The 12666-nt window shown below is 47.0% G+C and overlaps 1 protein-coding gene across 20 annotated transcripts in view; it reads left to right on the plus strand.

Moving 5' to 3' along the window:
• Positions 1–12666, plus strand: part of SRGAP2 (SLIT-ROBO Rho GTPase activating protein 2) — a 236630-nt gene that overhangs the window by 195176 nt on the left and 28788 nt on the right. For 19 of the 20 annotated variants that reach the window (XM_070591415.1, XM_070591416.1, XM_070591424.1 and 16 more), the window contains 5 exons: positions 1414–1441; positions 3219–3243; positions 5889–5949; positions 11489–11566; positions 12489–12623. In XM_070591415.1, the coding sequence (XP_070447516.1) occupies positions 1414–1441; positions 3219–3243; positions 5889–5949; positions 11489–11566; positions 12489–12623 (327 nt within the window). Of the gene's footprint in view, positions 1–28; positions 1442–3218; positions 3244–5888; positions 5950–11488; positions 11567–12488; positions 12624–12666 lie in introns of those variants that run through there. The other variant, XR_011532182.1, reaches the window with a different exon arrangement.

The following is a 12666-nucleotide window of genomic DNA, read 5'->3' on the forward strand; positions in this document are numbered from 1 at the left end:
TGCGCTGCCGCTCCAGGAGCTGGATGAGGAGTGCAGGCGCTGCTCTCTCCTGCCCCTGCGCTGCCGCTCCAGGAGCTGGATGAGGGGTGCAGGCGCTGCTCTCTCCTGCCCCTGCGCTGCCGCTCCAGGAGCTGGATGAGGGGTGCAGGCGCTGCTCTCTCCTGCCCCTGCGCTGCCGCTCCAGGAGCTGGATGAGGGGTGCAGGCGCTGCTCTCTCCTGCCCCTGCGCTGCCGCTCCAGGAGCTGGATGAGGGTGCAGGCGCTGCTCTCCCCTGCCCCTGCGCTGCCGCTCCAGGAGCTGGATGAGGAGTGCAGGCGCTGCTCTCTCCTGCCCCTGCGCTGCCGCTCCAGGAGCTGGATGAGGGTGCAGGCGCTGCTCTCCCCTGCCCCTGCGCTGCCGCTCCAGGAGCTGGATGAGGAGTGCAGGCGCTGCTCTCTCCTGCCCCGCTCAGGGCCTGCTTGGGTTTTCTCTGCTTTATCTAAATAGGACTAATACAAACCAACCTTGGTTAATGTGGACCCAAAGAAGGCACCATAGAGTACATCCTGGTCCGTGCACACATGTTAGGTATTTTGTTAAAAACATAAGAATACTTCGAATGAACTTTGATTCTTCTTTTTTCTTTTACATACATTTTATTTACTTATTTATTTTTTATTGAAGTAACAGTTTATAACATTGTATAAACTTAAGGTATACATCATTATATTTCGATTTCTGTGTAGACTGCATCATCTTACTTTAAGATTTTCAATTCCATTTTTTAAAGCTGGCAGTGACCCATTCAACTTACTATTAGAACCCACTATCAGATTGAGAACCACGGTTTGATAGCAATATCAGCATTAAATCTCATTTTTCCCTTGCCACCCCAGCCCGACCTAGTAGAAGTTAGTATGAATCTAAAACTAGAACTTTCGTATCTTCTCCCTCCTGTCCCCCGACAACTCCTCCTTCTCTCTTTCCCTGCCACCCTCAACCGTGTATGTGTGTGTGTGTTCATATACTCACGAGCAAGCAAGCTTGTCCCTCCCTCCTTGCCACAAACGTACACCCAACACACACAGAAGAGCAGTTGAATTTCGTCTCGGGAAGACGTCTAATAATTTGTTCTCTAAAATGTGATCTGCCTTGCCACGGTTCCCCTACACCCACCCCTGTTTTCCCGATGGGAAGCAGAGCTGGCACACCTAAGGTCAGGGACACAGCAGCCCTGGACTGGGAACACGTGGCAGAAGCAGCACTTGCCCAGAAAGAGGCTCTGGGCGCTTCTCTTCTTTTCTGCCTGGAAGGCCATTGGCGCCGTGATATCAGGGGCTCTCTGGGGAGACGGGGTAATTCCTTGGAGCGAGTCTCCCTCTTTCACCCCTTCTGCTTCAACATGTGCTTTTCTGCCTTTGTCTTTCCAACAGGTCAGCGGACAGATTGCAGTCTGGCCAGGTAGGTGTGGCCTGGGACAGCCCTGGAAAGGGATGAAGAGAGACCGATGGGGTCGAGCCATCCCAGTCTGGGAAGGAGCCAAGGAGCTGAGCGGAAAGGGCGGTGGGTGGATGACTTCGTGAAGGAGTGGCCCAGAGCAGGAATTTCTTCCTTCTCTTTGCCTTGGTGATCGTCACCGTCTGGCCTCGACTGGAAGTGGGACTTGCTTTAACTTAGGCAAAAAGCTGAGCAGAACTGAGCAAAGGGAGTTATCATTTGCTAAAATAGTCCCAGGACTCCCAAAGGCCACTGCATTGCAAGGAGAAGAAGTGTTTGCCTCTGGAGGATCCCGGTAACCTAACCTTAGCTGCTAGACTTCGGCATGCGGGCTTTGGGAAGTCTCTGACCCAGAGAAGGAAGATCAGGAGATAGCATTTGATCTGAGATTTTTTTTTTATGCATGGAAAAGATGACGGCCCCTAATTTAAGTGACTTGCTGGATAATGAAATATTACATTACATGGCTTGCCAAACAGCATTGGTGGAAACCCTTGCCTGACGTACAAGTATGCAACCCTCCCAATCTTTCCCCGCCTTCCCCCCCTTCCCCCCAGCCAAATATTTTCCCTCCCAGTCACAGAGCTGCTATGAGAAAACTCGTGAGCTGGCGGAGAGCAAGGCATTCATTCAGCCAGCAGTTCTCAGATGCCTAAAAATGTGCTGATTTAACTAGAGAAAGAGATTTTTAATGGGCTGGACTCCTTAGAGACCCTGGGTTAGCCCATTATATCAACCACTTATATCTGCCAACACACACAATAATCATGAGGCCATTTACAATTATAGGCTCATTATTTAGAAGTAGCTTCATTTGGCTTTCATCATTTTGTCATTGTGGATTACAATAAAGATCCCATTAATGTACCAATATTGTTGACCAGAGGAACCAGAATAATGGAATTCTGTGGAATATATCTTCTTGGTGATAGAGTCTTAGTAGAAGTTCACCTGAAATGCTATATCTGCAGAAGGCTCTATGGGAGTGAAGAGAGCTGAACTGAATTCCCTTATCCTGTGTTACTTCATTGTGTGACCTTGGGCCACTCTTTTCCCCATTCTGAACTCCACTTTCCTCATCTATCAGACAAGAAAGAGCATTCCACTAACTCCAAGGAGCTCTAGGATTCCAAAGAGGTTCCTCAGCGGTGGCCTGGTGGGAGGGGCACAGGGAGCCCAGTAGCCAGGTTCTGGTCCCTTCCTTCACGAAGACAGGGCAGTGCTGCCCTCCTTGCATGGTGATTGTGCCTCAGTCAGAATCCCTTGGAGAAAAGCCTTCTAAGTCTCAACACAGCTTGAAAAGCATTGACCTAGAGGATCGCCAATATTCCTTCCAATCTGGATGCTTCACCCCCTGAATTCCAGGAAAATTGCTCCCTGTCTTTTCCCTAAGGATTTCTAAGAAAGAAAACTATAGCTTCCTTTGGTGTTTACTAGTGTCTCTTTGCAAACAGAGAGATCTTCTCACTGTCAACCCAAATTTATTTTACTGCCAATTGAACCAAGTCCCTCCTATTCTCATTTTGAATGGTGGCAGACATTAAAAGCAAAGACCCCTTTGCTTTTGTGAAAAGGGCTTTATTTGAAAAGTAACTTAAAAAGTCTCTTAGCCATTTCTGGGACTGAGCTGAATAACATGACTTGTTTCATTAACCACCATCAGATTGTTTTTAATCCCATTTTCTCCTTTTCCTTCCTGTTGCTGGATCGGTCCTCTCTGACTCGGCGGGGTCAACCATAGGCGTAGCTCAACCGTAAAGAAGCAGGTAAGGGCCCAACAAGAGCCAGGCTGGTCTGGTGTGAAGAGATTACATCCCACAAACAATTGTGGAACTCCACTGTGGGCAGGACAGACACCTTTCTGACTTCATGCCTGCCTTTGGAATGTACCATTTGGTCATAGTATGTTTAATATTATGGCAACTTCATTGATTTAGCTTGTTTAGCTGGAGTGGCCCTGGTCTCTCTTGACTTGTTCCTCTCCTCTCTATTCATTGACCCTTTTACGTACTAGAGATTTGGGTTGACTGTGGCAGATTGTGCCAGAACTGCCCTTGGCATCTCTTCTCTACGAGACCACAAAAGAGGCCTCACACTTTGTGCATCTGTACCAACACGTCAGTAACTCATAACAGCTAATCACCTGGACGGGGCGCTCTTGCTTTAAGTTTGCAGACTTTTGTTTGTTTCTGGTGGTATAGTCATCCCAGATGTATTTGTGAGACATGCTAAAAATGCAAAGATGGGTCTGGTCTAGGAATGATAGGCAAGAGATGTTGAACTCTGCAATTTTGTGCATTATCTTCAGTGTTGTATTGAAATCTGACATGGGCAGCTAGCTCTCAGTACTCATATTAGGAGGGATCTTAGAGAGCAGTGGCATGGGTGATCCACGTCAGTGGATCCAAACAGCACTTGAGCTTGTTTAAAAAAAAATTAATTGAAATATTTTTTGCAGTAGCATATTTAACCTTCTAATTATACTTTGTGGCAAATACTGAAATGATTTTGTATGCCCTAAGCACACACCAGCCATGCAGGAGGAGTTAGCAAGGAGGAGGTGGAGACATCTCAGAAATGTCTTTGTGTTTACTCAGGGGAAAGCTGATTTGGGCTTTAAAAAATCATTTTGGGTAATTCACAGTGGCTGTAGCCACAGGGAGATAATCGAATGTAGGGGGCACATGGTTTCTGTGGTATCGGCAGCCCCAGCAGCATCTTCAGCCGATCTGACTGCTCCAGCTGGCTGGGTAGTCTGGCTGGGGAACTCGGATGACAGCCCTCACTCGTCTTAGCCTTAGTGTTACCATTTTTTTTCCTCTCTACTTTGGATCTCATTTTAATGAGAACACCATTGGATACAATTACACATTTTTTAACTTATAAAAATTTCATTGCCACTCTCGTTCCTCTTATTTCTCTATTTCTTCTTCTCCTTTCTCCCATAATTTCTTTTAAAACTAGAGAGAAATGGAGTTCCTCCCAGGGATAACTTAGTGCATTTAAAATTAATAGCTCGTATCTTAAAGAAGAGCAAGTCTTTTTTCCCTTCAACACTTAGAGCAGGATGGAACTTGAAGTTTGTTCCTTTCAGTTTCTGGACTGAAACTGGGCCTCCTACTTGTAGAAGGAGCATGGTCCAAGGGCTTCACAGCCTCCACCCTGGCTGCAGGAGTGCCAGAGATCACAGTTTGGCAGGTGGTGTATGCCCCTGGTTGGGCTCACCATCTAAGGAACAGGGCACCCATCTGGTTTGCATCCTGCTGCGCCTAAGCAGTTACTGGCAAAGCATATTTTTGCCTGGTGCTAGATTTGCGTAAGAGTTCCAGGATACACCAAAAACCCCAATCAAATAAAGATCTTGTTTTCATTCTGCTGCCCCGGTTTCTTTCCAGCAGCTCAAATCTAATGGTAGATCAGTAAAGAGTTTTTCTAAGATGGTCAAGAGGGTAAATAGTATGTAATTTGGAAGATGAGTAATCTTGTGTAAGTCACCAGGAAGTAAGTATTTGTTCATTTGTTTGTTTATGGCAAATCTGCCAAACAAGAGAAAGAATCTGAAGGCTTTTGTTTTTGAGGGTCCCTAATGGGTTCCAGTCATTTTTGACCCTAGCAAAGATTAAGTTCAAACCATCCCAGACTTTTCTTCAAAAGGAGATGCCTCAGCTGCTGCTTGCCTGCTCCCTTCAAACCCAGCATTTTCTCTCTCCCGTTACTGCTATGTCTTCTCTGCTGGCTGCTGGCCTTTCTTTCTCCATTCCTCTTAATTTAGGCATTTCCCCAAAGCTTCGTCCTCTTTGGCCTTCTCTCCATATGCTGTCCCTTGTCACTTTTGTTTCCTCAGATGACTCTTTCTCTCCCTCTCTAAGTGTCCATTTGTTCTGTAGTACTGTCATTCTGAGTCTTTGGATCTAACTACTAAGTGGTGGGCTGGACATGAATACTTGAGAGTTGAGACAGCACCTCCCACCCTCAGCATCAGTCTCCTAACCTTCTCCACCGCGTCGTAACTTCCCTAGCACCACCCCTGACGTCTCTATTTCTCTTAATGGGCACCCTCCATTCTTCACAGTCCCTGAAGCCTCAAATCTCATCTTTGAGATCTCCGTTTTTTTCTCTTTACCCGCATCTAATCGGCTGTCAAGACTTGTATTTTCTTCCTTGGTGAAAACAGGAACCTAACAACTGTAATGGAGAGCAGTACCTGGCCGTGCAGAACTCGGCACCCTTGTGGCATTCCAAGTGCAGCTTGTGTATGTGCTCTGCAGCTGGGCCGGCAGGCCTGACGCTTCTCTGTGGACTGGCCGCTGATCCAGCTGAGACAAATTCCACGCAGCTTGGCTCGTTTTCTCTGACCCTGGGCTATCCCTGTTTAAAGATTCTAATATTGTGTTTCTCTTCGGTTTTTCAGGATTCCAGCCAGGCAATTCCTCTGGTGGTAGAAAGCTGTATCCGGTTTATCAGCAGACATGGTAAGCAGGATTATAGCCTTGCCCATATTTGTGCAAAGCTGGGAAGCGCTTCCAGGAATTCTTTGTAGAGTAAGAATAGAGATTGACTTCCCATCCTGACATTCTCAGAAAAGGAATAAAATCTTATTTGTTCTCATAATGTTTGCTGCTTCAGAGTGGCCACACCTAGACTTTGAGAGAAAGACATCATGTGTTTTGACCCCAAATGCCTCAGCCACTTACCACACTCCCTTTTCCAGCTTGAGAGTGAGTTTTAAATCACAGCTGTTATGTGAGTAAGCCCAGCTGGTATGATGTGGTGACGGTCGTTTCGCCATTACTCACCGTCTTTGCACGTGTCGGTATCTGCACCGCACGGCATGGACCATTATGTCACATTGGCTTTCTGCGTCGCTTTGAAAACGACTCCTTTGGAAATGTTGCATTGATTCCTAATCATATTCAGCTTTTGTTCTGGTTTGGTCTCCTTGGACTGAGAATCATCAAGAGCTCAGTTAGTAGCTGGTCTTAAAGTTGTAGCCAACATTTGAGAGTCTGCGGGGCTGGCTCCTTCTCAGCCGAAGTCAGATCATGCTAGCTTCTGCTTGGATGCAGCCGAATCTCATAAACTCCATTTCTCACCAGCTCCTAGGCTAGTCGGACAGAATTTAGGGATAGGGATGAATTTCCAGAGAGTTGATCTTCCACGTATAAGAGTGTTTAGAAAGCACGTATATCTGAGCTAGCACCAGAAAGATTCATTTCTAGCAACTGGGCGTCAGAAATTGTTTTTAGATGCTGTCCTGTCTAGTTATAGGAAAAAGGACAGAGTGACCTTCTTGGAGCTGAGGAGGTAGGTAGATGATTGCCGGTCTCAGTTCATAGGCAGCCTCTCTCCCCCTTCCTCACCTTCCGCTCTCCTGGTAAACTGAGACATTGCTGGGGTTCATTTTTGGAATAGTAATCATTGTGGCATGGTTACGACTTATCTCATTCTAATCAGCTACAGTTTTTTCATCTTATCTCTATTCAGTTGAAGTGACAGCTCTGTCCATCACTATTGAACAGTCAGCAAAAACTTATCAAGGCCCTGATCAGTGCTGGGCCCCAGGCATTGCCACCCAGGAAAGCAAAAACAGGGTGATACCCTGTCCCTTTCTTTACCTGGCTTTATGATACAGTTGGGAGAAAATAAACAAGCAAGTGAAAAGTTAAATGAAAAGAGATAAGCTGTAGTAATTCAGAAGAGCAGTGTATGAAATTTCACAAGATAGTAATGATTAATGGTCAAACAGCTGGCAAAGATAAGTCCAAACTGAGTTCAGGGGAGGAAGAATTATTTGCGCCTAAAGGACAATGGGAAGAAGAGAGTCTGAACTCCTGTTCTTTTATCCACGCAGTCCATTCATTCATTCATTCATTCAACAGGTGTATATATTGATGGCTCATCGCGTGCCAAGAAAAAGTTCCTGTCTTCATGAACCTTACGTTCTACTACAAGACAGATAATCGGACGATCAGTTGATCGGTCGATAAATAAACGAACTATGTACACTGTGTCAGGTGTTGGTGACTGTCGTGATGAAAATCAAGCGAAGCGAGCAGATGGAGAAGGGAGAGGGGACGCTGTTCTAGTGGGTTGTTCAGGGAAGAGGCCTTAGGTCACCTAAGAAGGTAACATTTGAGCAGAGTCCTAAAGGCAGTGAGGGAGTGAGCTCCCTGGGTATCTGGGGAGCAGTGTTTTGGGAAGAGGTAACATCAAGAGCAGAGGCCCTCGGCACACGCCAGGACCAGCACGCAGGAGGCCAGTGTGGCGAGAGCAGAGTGAGTGAAGAGGAGAGTGACAGGAGATGAACCAGAGGCCAGACTCTTAGGGCCTCATCGGGTAAGGTTGGTGTTTAGATTTTATTCGGAGTGAGGTGGGAAGCTTTTGGAGAGGAAATGATCTTGTTAAAGGATCCCAGGCTTCTGTACGGAGAAAAGACCACAGGAGGCTACTGCAGTAACCCAGGGAAGACATGACAGTGGCCTAGACCAGGGTGTTAGCTGTGAGGAGCTGAGAAGTGCATGGGTTCCAGATACAGTGGCTTGAATGTCCCTGTCCCTGTACAGGCGTACTGCATGAGGAGACAAAAACGAGCACATGTCTGTGGTGAGGCTCTGGGGAAACAGGTATGCTCAAATATTGCTGACGGCAATGCAAACCAATAAACCCTTTTGGAGGGGAATTTGGCATTATCTAACAAAACTACATATGTGTTTATCTTCTGATCCAGCAGTCCTTCTAGGAATTTACCCTGAAGATATGCCTTCAAGAATATAAAAATACATATGTACAAGGTTATCTGTTGCATTTGTAGTTGCAAAATATTAGAAACAACCTAAATGCCCATACATAGAAGAATGGATGAAGAAACTGTGTATGTATAAGAATATACATGTGTCTGCTTACTTCTACAAGAAGAAATGCAGGAAGACTGACTCCAGAAACCATCATTTGGTTTTGTTATCGACAGTGGGTGGGTGGAAAAAGAGTGAAGAGAATGGGGGAATGAGAAATGGAAGGGAACTGACATTCTCTGAGTATCCCTTTTTGTGTAATTTTGACTATTAGAACTACGTTTGTGTTTTTCATACTCAAAAGATAAATAAATAAATAAAATAACAGTGTGGGTAAAACCCAAAATGGAATGCAAACAGTAACAAATAAGCGTAACTGTGTTACAAAGGAACACCACAACCACACTGAAGTGCTGAGGAAGAAAATAACTCGTGTGCGGAAAACAGTATTTTGATTATATACTGTAAGTCTAAAGACAAAAAGAGCTGTAAACAAATATTGTATAGGAGTTGGTAATTTTTTTTATCACAGGGATATGGGCCAGCAATTCTGAAACCATATTATGTGTATTCTAGGATTGAACAAGTAAACATATTGTTGACTTAAAGAAAAAAATACTTAGTACATAGTAGCCGTTCAAAAAACACTTGTTCAGCTAAACCGAACTTCTTCCCCAAATGGGGCCTCAAAGTCTTCCTGAACTCCCTGAACATTATGGGGAAAGTTTTTGTGTGTTTGCATGTCTGGGGATGGGACCATAACTTTTGTTGGTCCCAAAAGGGTCTGTGGCCCACCAGCTGCTAGCGTTTGCACATCTTTACTCTCTTCACGGCCCCTGGGAGGTAGATATTATAGTCCCCACTATAGGGAGAAAAGCTGAGGCTCGTCTGTCACTGGTGGGTCAGGGTGGTCCAGGAAGTCTTAAAGGAGGGGAAGAGGTGTGAGGGACAGCTGAGACTGAGTCCAGTTGGGAAACCCCACCATTTCATGAGGAAAGGAGCCATGTAATGCGAGCAGGAGGTGGTGGGGTAGCAGTGCAATCATTTCGAGAATTCTCTAGGAGAGCAACTCTTGGCGACACCTGGACCCAGCACAAAATGGAAGGTTTTGTGCCATTTCCAAATGACTTGCCCAAGTCTGACTGGTTTTATACTTTTATGTTAGTGTGCACTAAGAAAAAAATGAAGAAGATCATGGATGTGTCAGGTTGGTGATGTGCGGCCTTACCTGCGTTGTAATAAAAGCCAACTGCTCTTCCCCTTTATTTTCTGAAAACCACCATTTATTAATGTTTTTACTTTCAGAATCATCGATTAGACGCTAAAGATTCTGTCTGTTGAGCAAGAGCACGTGATGGTCCTTCTAAAGCATTGGTTCTTGAGGGGGGTGGGAACCAGGCGGAAGGGACCTCCGTTGTCTTGAGCCTGTGGCCTAACTTCCCCTGAGCTCTGCTGTGAGTTCTTCTGGTCCTGGGCCCAGAGGCCCCAGCGGCTTTCCTTGATGGTCTGATCTACCAAGAAGTATGGAAACGATCCCCTCTCAGCAAGTCATTGGCTTCACCAGCGACAAGAAGCAGAACGTGCTGAGTAGCCTGGTCCCTGAGATGACATTTGCGATGATATAGTATAGTAACTGTTTTTGACAAGTCGCCAGGCATGTGGCTGTTTCTGGCGGAACACTTGCTGTTTACTTCCATGTTTGAATGACATTATCTGGCTGTTGCATCCCATTGGTAACTACTATGGTACTTTTACATTGGTGCTAATGGGGTTTAAACATTGCCTGACATTCTGTGAGGAATATTCTGGAGATTCCCTTAGAGGAGCACACAACTTAAGTCCTATTACAAGCCAGGTAATTAAATTCCCCCTGCTTACTTCTTCATACTGCTCCCGTTGGATTCAGGATTTCAGTCCTGGCCTGTGTAGTTACCTCCAAAGGTCCAGCTGGTAGAATCTAGTGACCCCCTCAGCAAGAGGGTGGCCCTGAAACAGTGGGCAAAAGGTAGCATTTTTTTGTTTGTTTTCCTGAAAAAGAAATTTGTTTGAGACTTCCCTAAGTTTTTCATGGATCATGCCATGACAGGGGGACTTTGACAAAATTCCCAAGATTGAGACGCAGGGCTCCAGAGGAGGGCGGGGCAGGCCTGATGTGAGTCAAGGTGCTGGTTCAGTTCGACCGACAGGCCCAGCACTAGGGACATGCTTCCTGGATCGCTTGCCCGTTTTGCAGTCGCATGGGTGGTGCCCTCTGTAAGCCATATCTGTGTCAGACCAACAAATGGGTTCCCACCGCCTCTGCACTTGCCCCCCAGGAGGCCCTGCAGCCTGGTGTTGAGGAAGGAGTACAGGGCTGCGCCTGGAAGGCCTGGGTTTGCATCCTGGCTCTGGTTCTTAGCACCTGGATGACCTAAGGCTGGTCATCACTCATCAATCCCTTCGTCTAGAAAATGGGCTTGCTAGTTACCCCTACCTTAATGCCTGGTATGAAGACCAGTTGATTTATTTATATGAAAGCATTTCTTAGCAGCAATCACCACACATGCATTGTTTCTTTATGATATTTCTACTCTGACAAAACCAAGAAGACAAAGTTTTCATGCACATCATCATACTGTAACATTCACGTGTGTTTGCCTTTAGAGTTAAGCAGCAGTCAAGGCCCAGTGGCTAGCACCGTGTCTGGCAGTACTGTCTGTTGACTGTTCAACAGTCAAGTCCTCTTTTTACCTAAGTATTCCAAGCATTGTGCCCTAGAACAGCCGAATAGTGCCAGAACAGCTAAAGTGAGAATTACAGTCTCAGACCACGTGAAACTCCTCCAGTGGGGTCTCATGGCTTGCTTGCCATGCCTCCAGTTACCATTCCTGACTCCGGGTGATAAGAAGGTGCCGCGGGTCACTTCCCCACTTTGCAGTTGGGAACAGAGAGGCAAGGCTGGGGAGGGAAGCTAGCTGCCTTGTAGTCTCCCTCAGAATCCGAAATGGAGCCGGTGTGGACGTCTCTTCCCTAAGTCTCTGACTCGGTGCTTTCTGTAGGCTGATGCCTCCTGGCCGCCCCACTGACTTTTCCAGCATCCTTGCACGTGCCTTCTCCTCTGGCCTCTGAGAGACAGGCTGCTGAAACACCCTGGCTGGGGAGACAGACATTCAGCTAAGCTTGGAGCTGTGATCATGAATTTGCTTTTTCTTCTCCTGATCACTTTTCCCTGTCTTTCCAGGGCTGCAGCATGAAGGAATTTTCCGCGTGTCAGGATCCCAAGTAGAAGTGAATGACATCAAAAACGCCTTTGAGAGAGGTGAGGAAACAGCCTAGAAGATAAGCCCAAATATCTGCCAGCCCCCTGGCATATCGGCTCCACCCTTTCTACCCTGAGAGGCGCCCAGAGCTCAGCAAGCCAGCTTGCCTCCCTCTCAGGCTGGCACCTGCTCTCTCTTGTGGACGTCCTCCCCCAGGTGTGCGGGGAGAGCAGGGCACACCCCAGCTCCCTCCTCCTCAGCCCAACTCATCTAGCCTCTCTCCTGCGGGTGATCTGCCAAAACCCAAGAAGTTAACTATGATATCTGGGTGGTTTATGGCTTCATCCAGAACCCTTGGTGGCAGTTAATATCAAGGCTAATGCGCCTGTTCATCGTAGCCCATTTATTATCTTGTGGGCTATTAAGGTAATGGGCAAGCTTTGGCAATTTCCGTCACTGTAATGGATACATATAGTTTCAATTTGAGGTTGGTCCTATCATTAAATCTAATTACACCTGATATGAAATTTTCCATAGGGAGCTCCAGCATGATTGTTCTCCTGTAAGTAGGTGTCCTTTGTTGCAGGCCAAGAGGAGTGAGAGCTAGTCAGAGGGACCAGCCTCTCTGGCCTCATTTTCCTCCCCCAGGGGCTCAGTCCAGCCCGGTTTCATGATTCTTGTCAGTTGCTGTGTCCTGTCCCTAGCCCACAGTAAATGTCCCTTAGCTAGTCTGGCACAAGTGAATTTATGCTAGTGGACTCCCGTGCCCCCTCCTCTGGCCCTGGGACCCCCGACCCTGAGCAATCTTCACTTTGTCTCTCCCTGGTCTGCCCCTCTCGTGGCCACCATGCAGGGCCGAGAGCTGGTGGGCTGTGCTGAGGACTTGAGTAGCCCGCCCCTTCCCCACCACCTCTGCTCCGTCCTATGCAGTTTTGCCTCTCTCACTCTCTCTTTCCATTTCGGGGGCTTGCTTATCCTCAGGAGAGGACCCCCTGGCTGGGGACCAGAATGACCATGACTTAGACTCCATAGCCGGCGTCCTGAAGCTTTACTTCCGGGGGCTGAAACACCCTCTCTTCCCCAAGGACATCTTCCGTGACCTGATGGCCTGCGTCAGTAAGTACCATCCTGGCCTCCGACTGGCTTCTGGACAGAGCAC

Source organism: Equus przewalskii, chromosome 23 (genome assembly GCF_037783145.1).
Source record: "Equus przewalskii isolate Varuska chromosome 23, EquPr2, whole genome shotgun sequence".
NCBI lineage: Eukaryota > Metazoa > Chordata > Mammalia > Perissodactyla > Equidae > Equus > Equus przewalskii.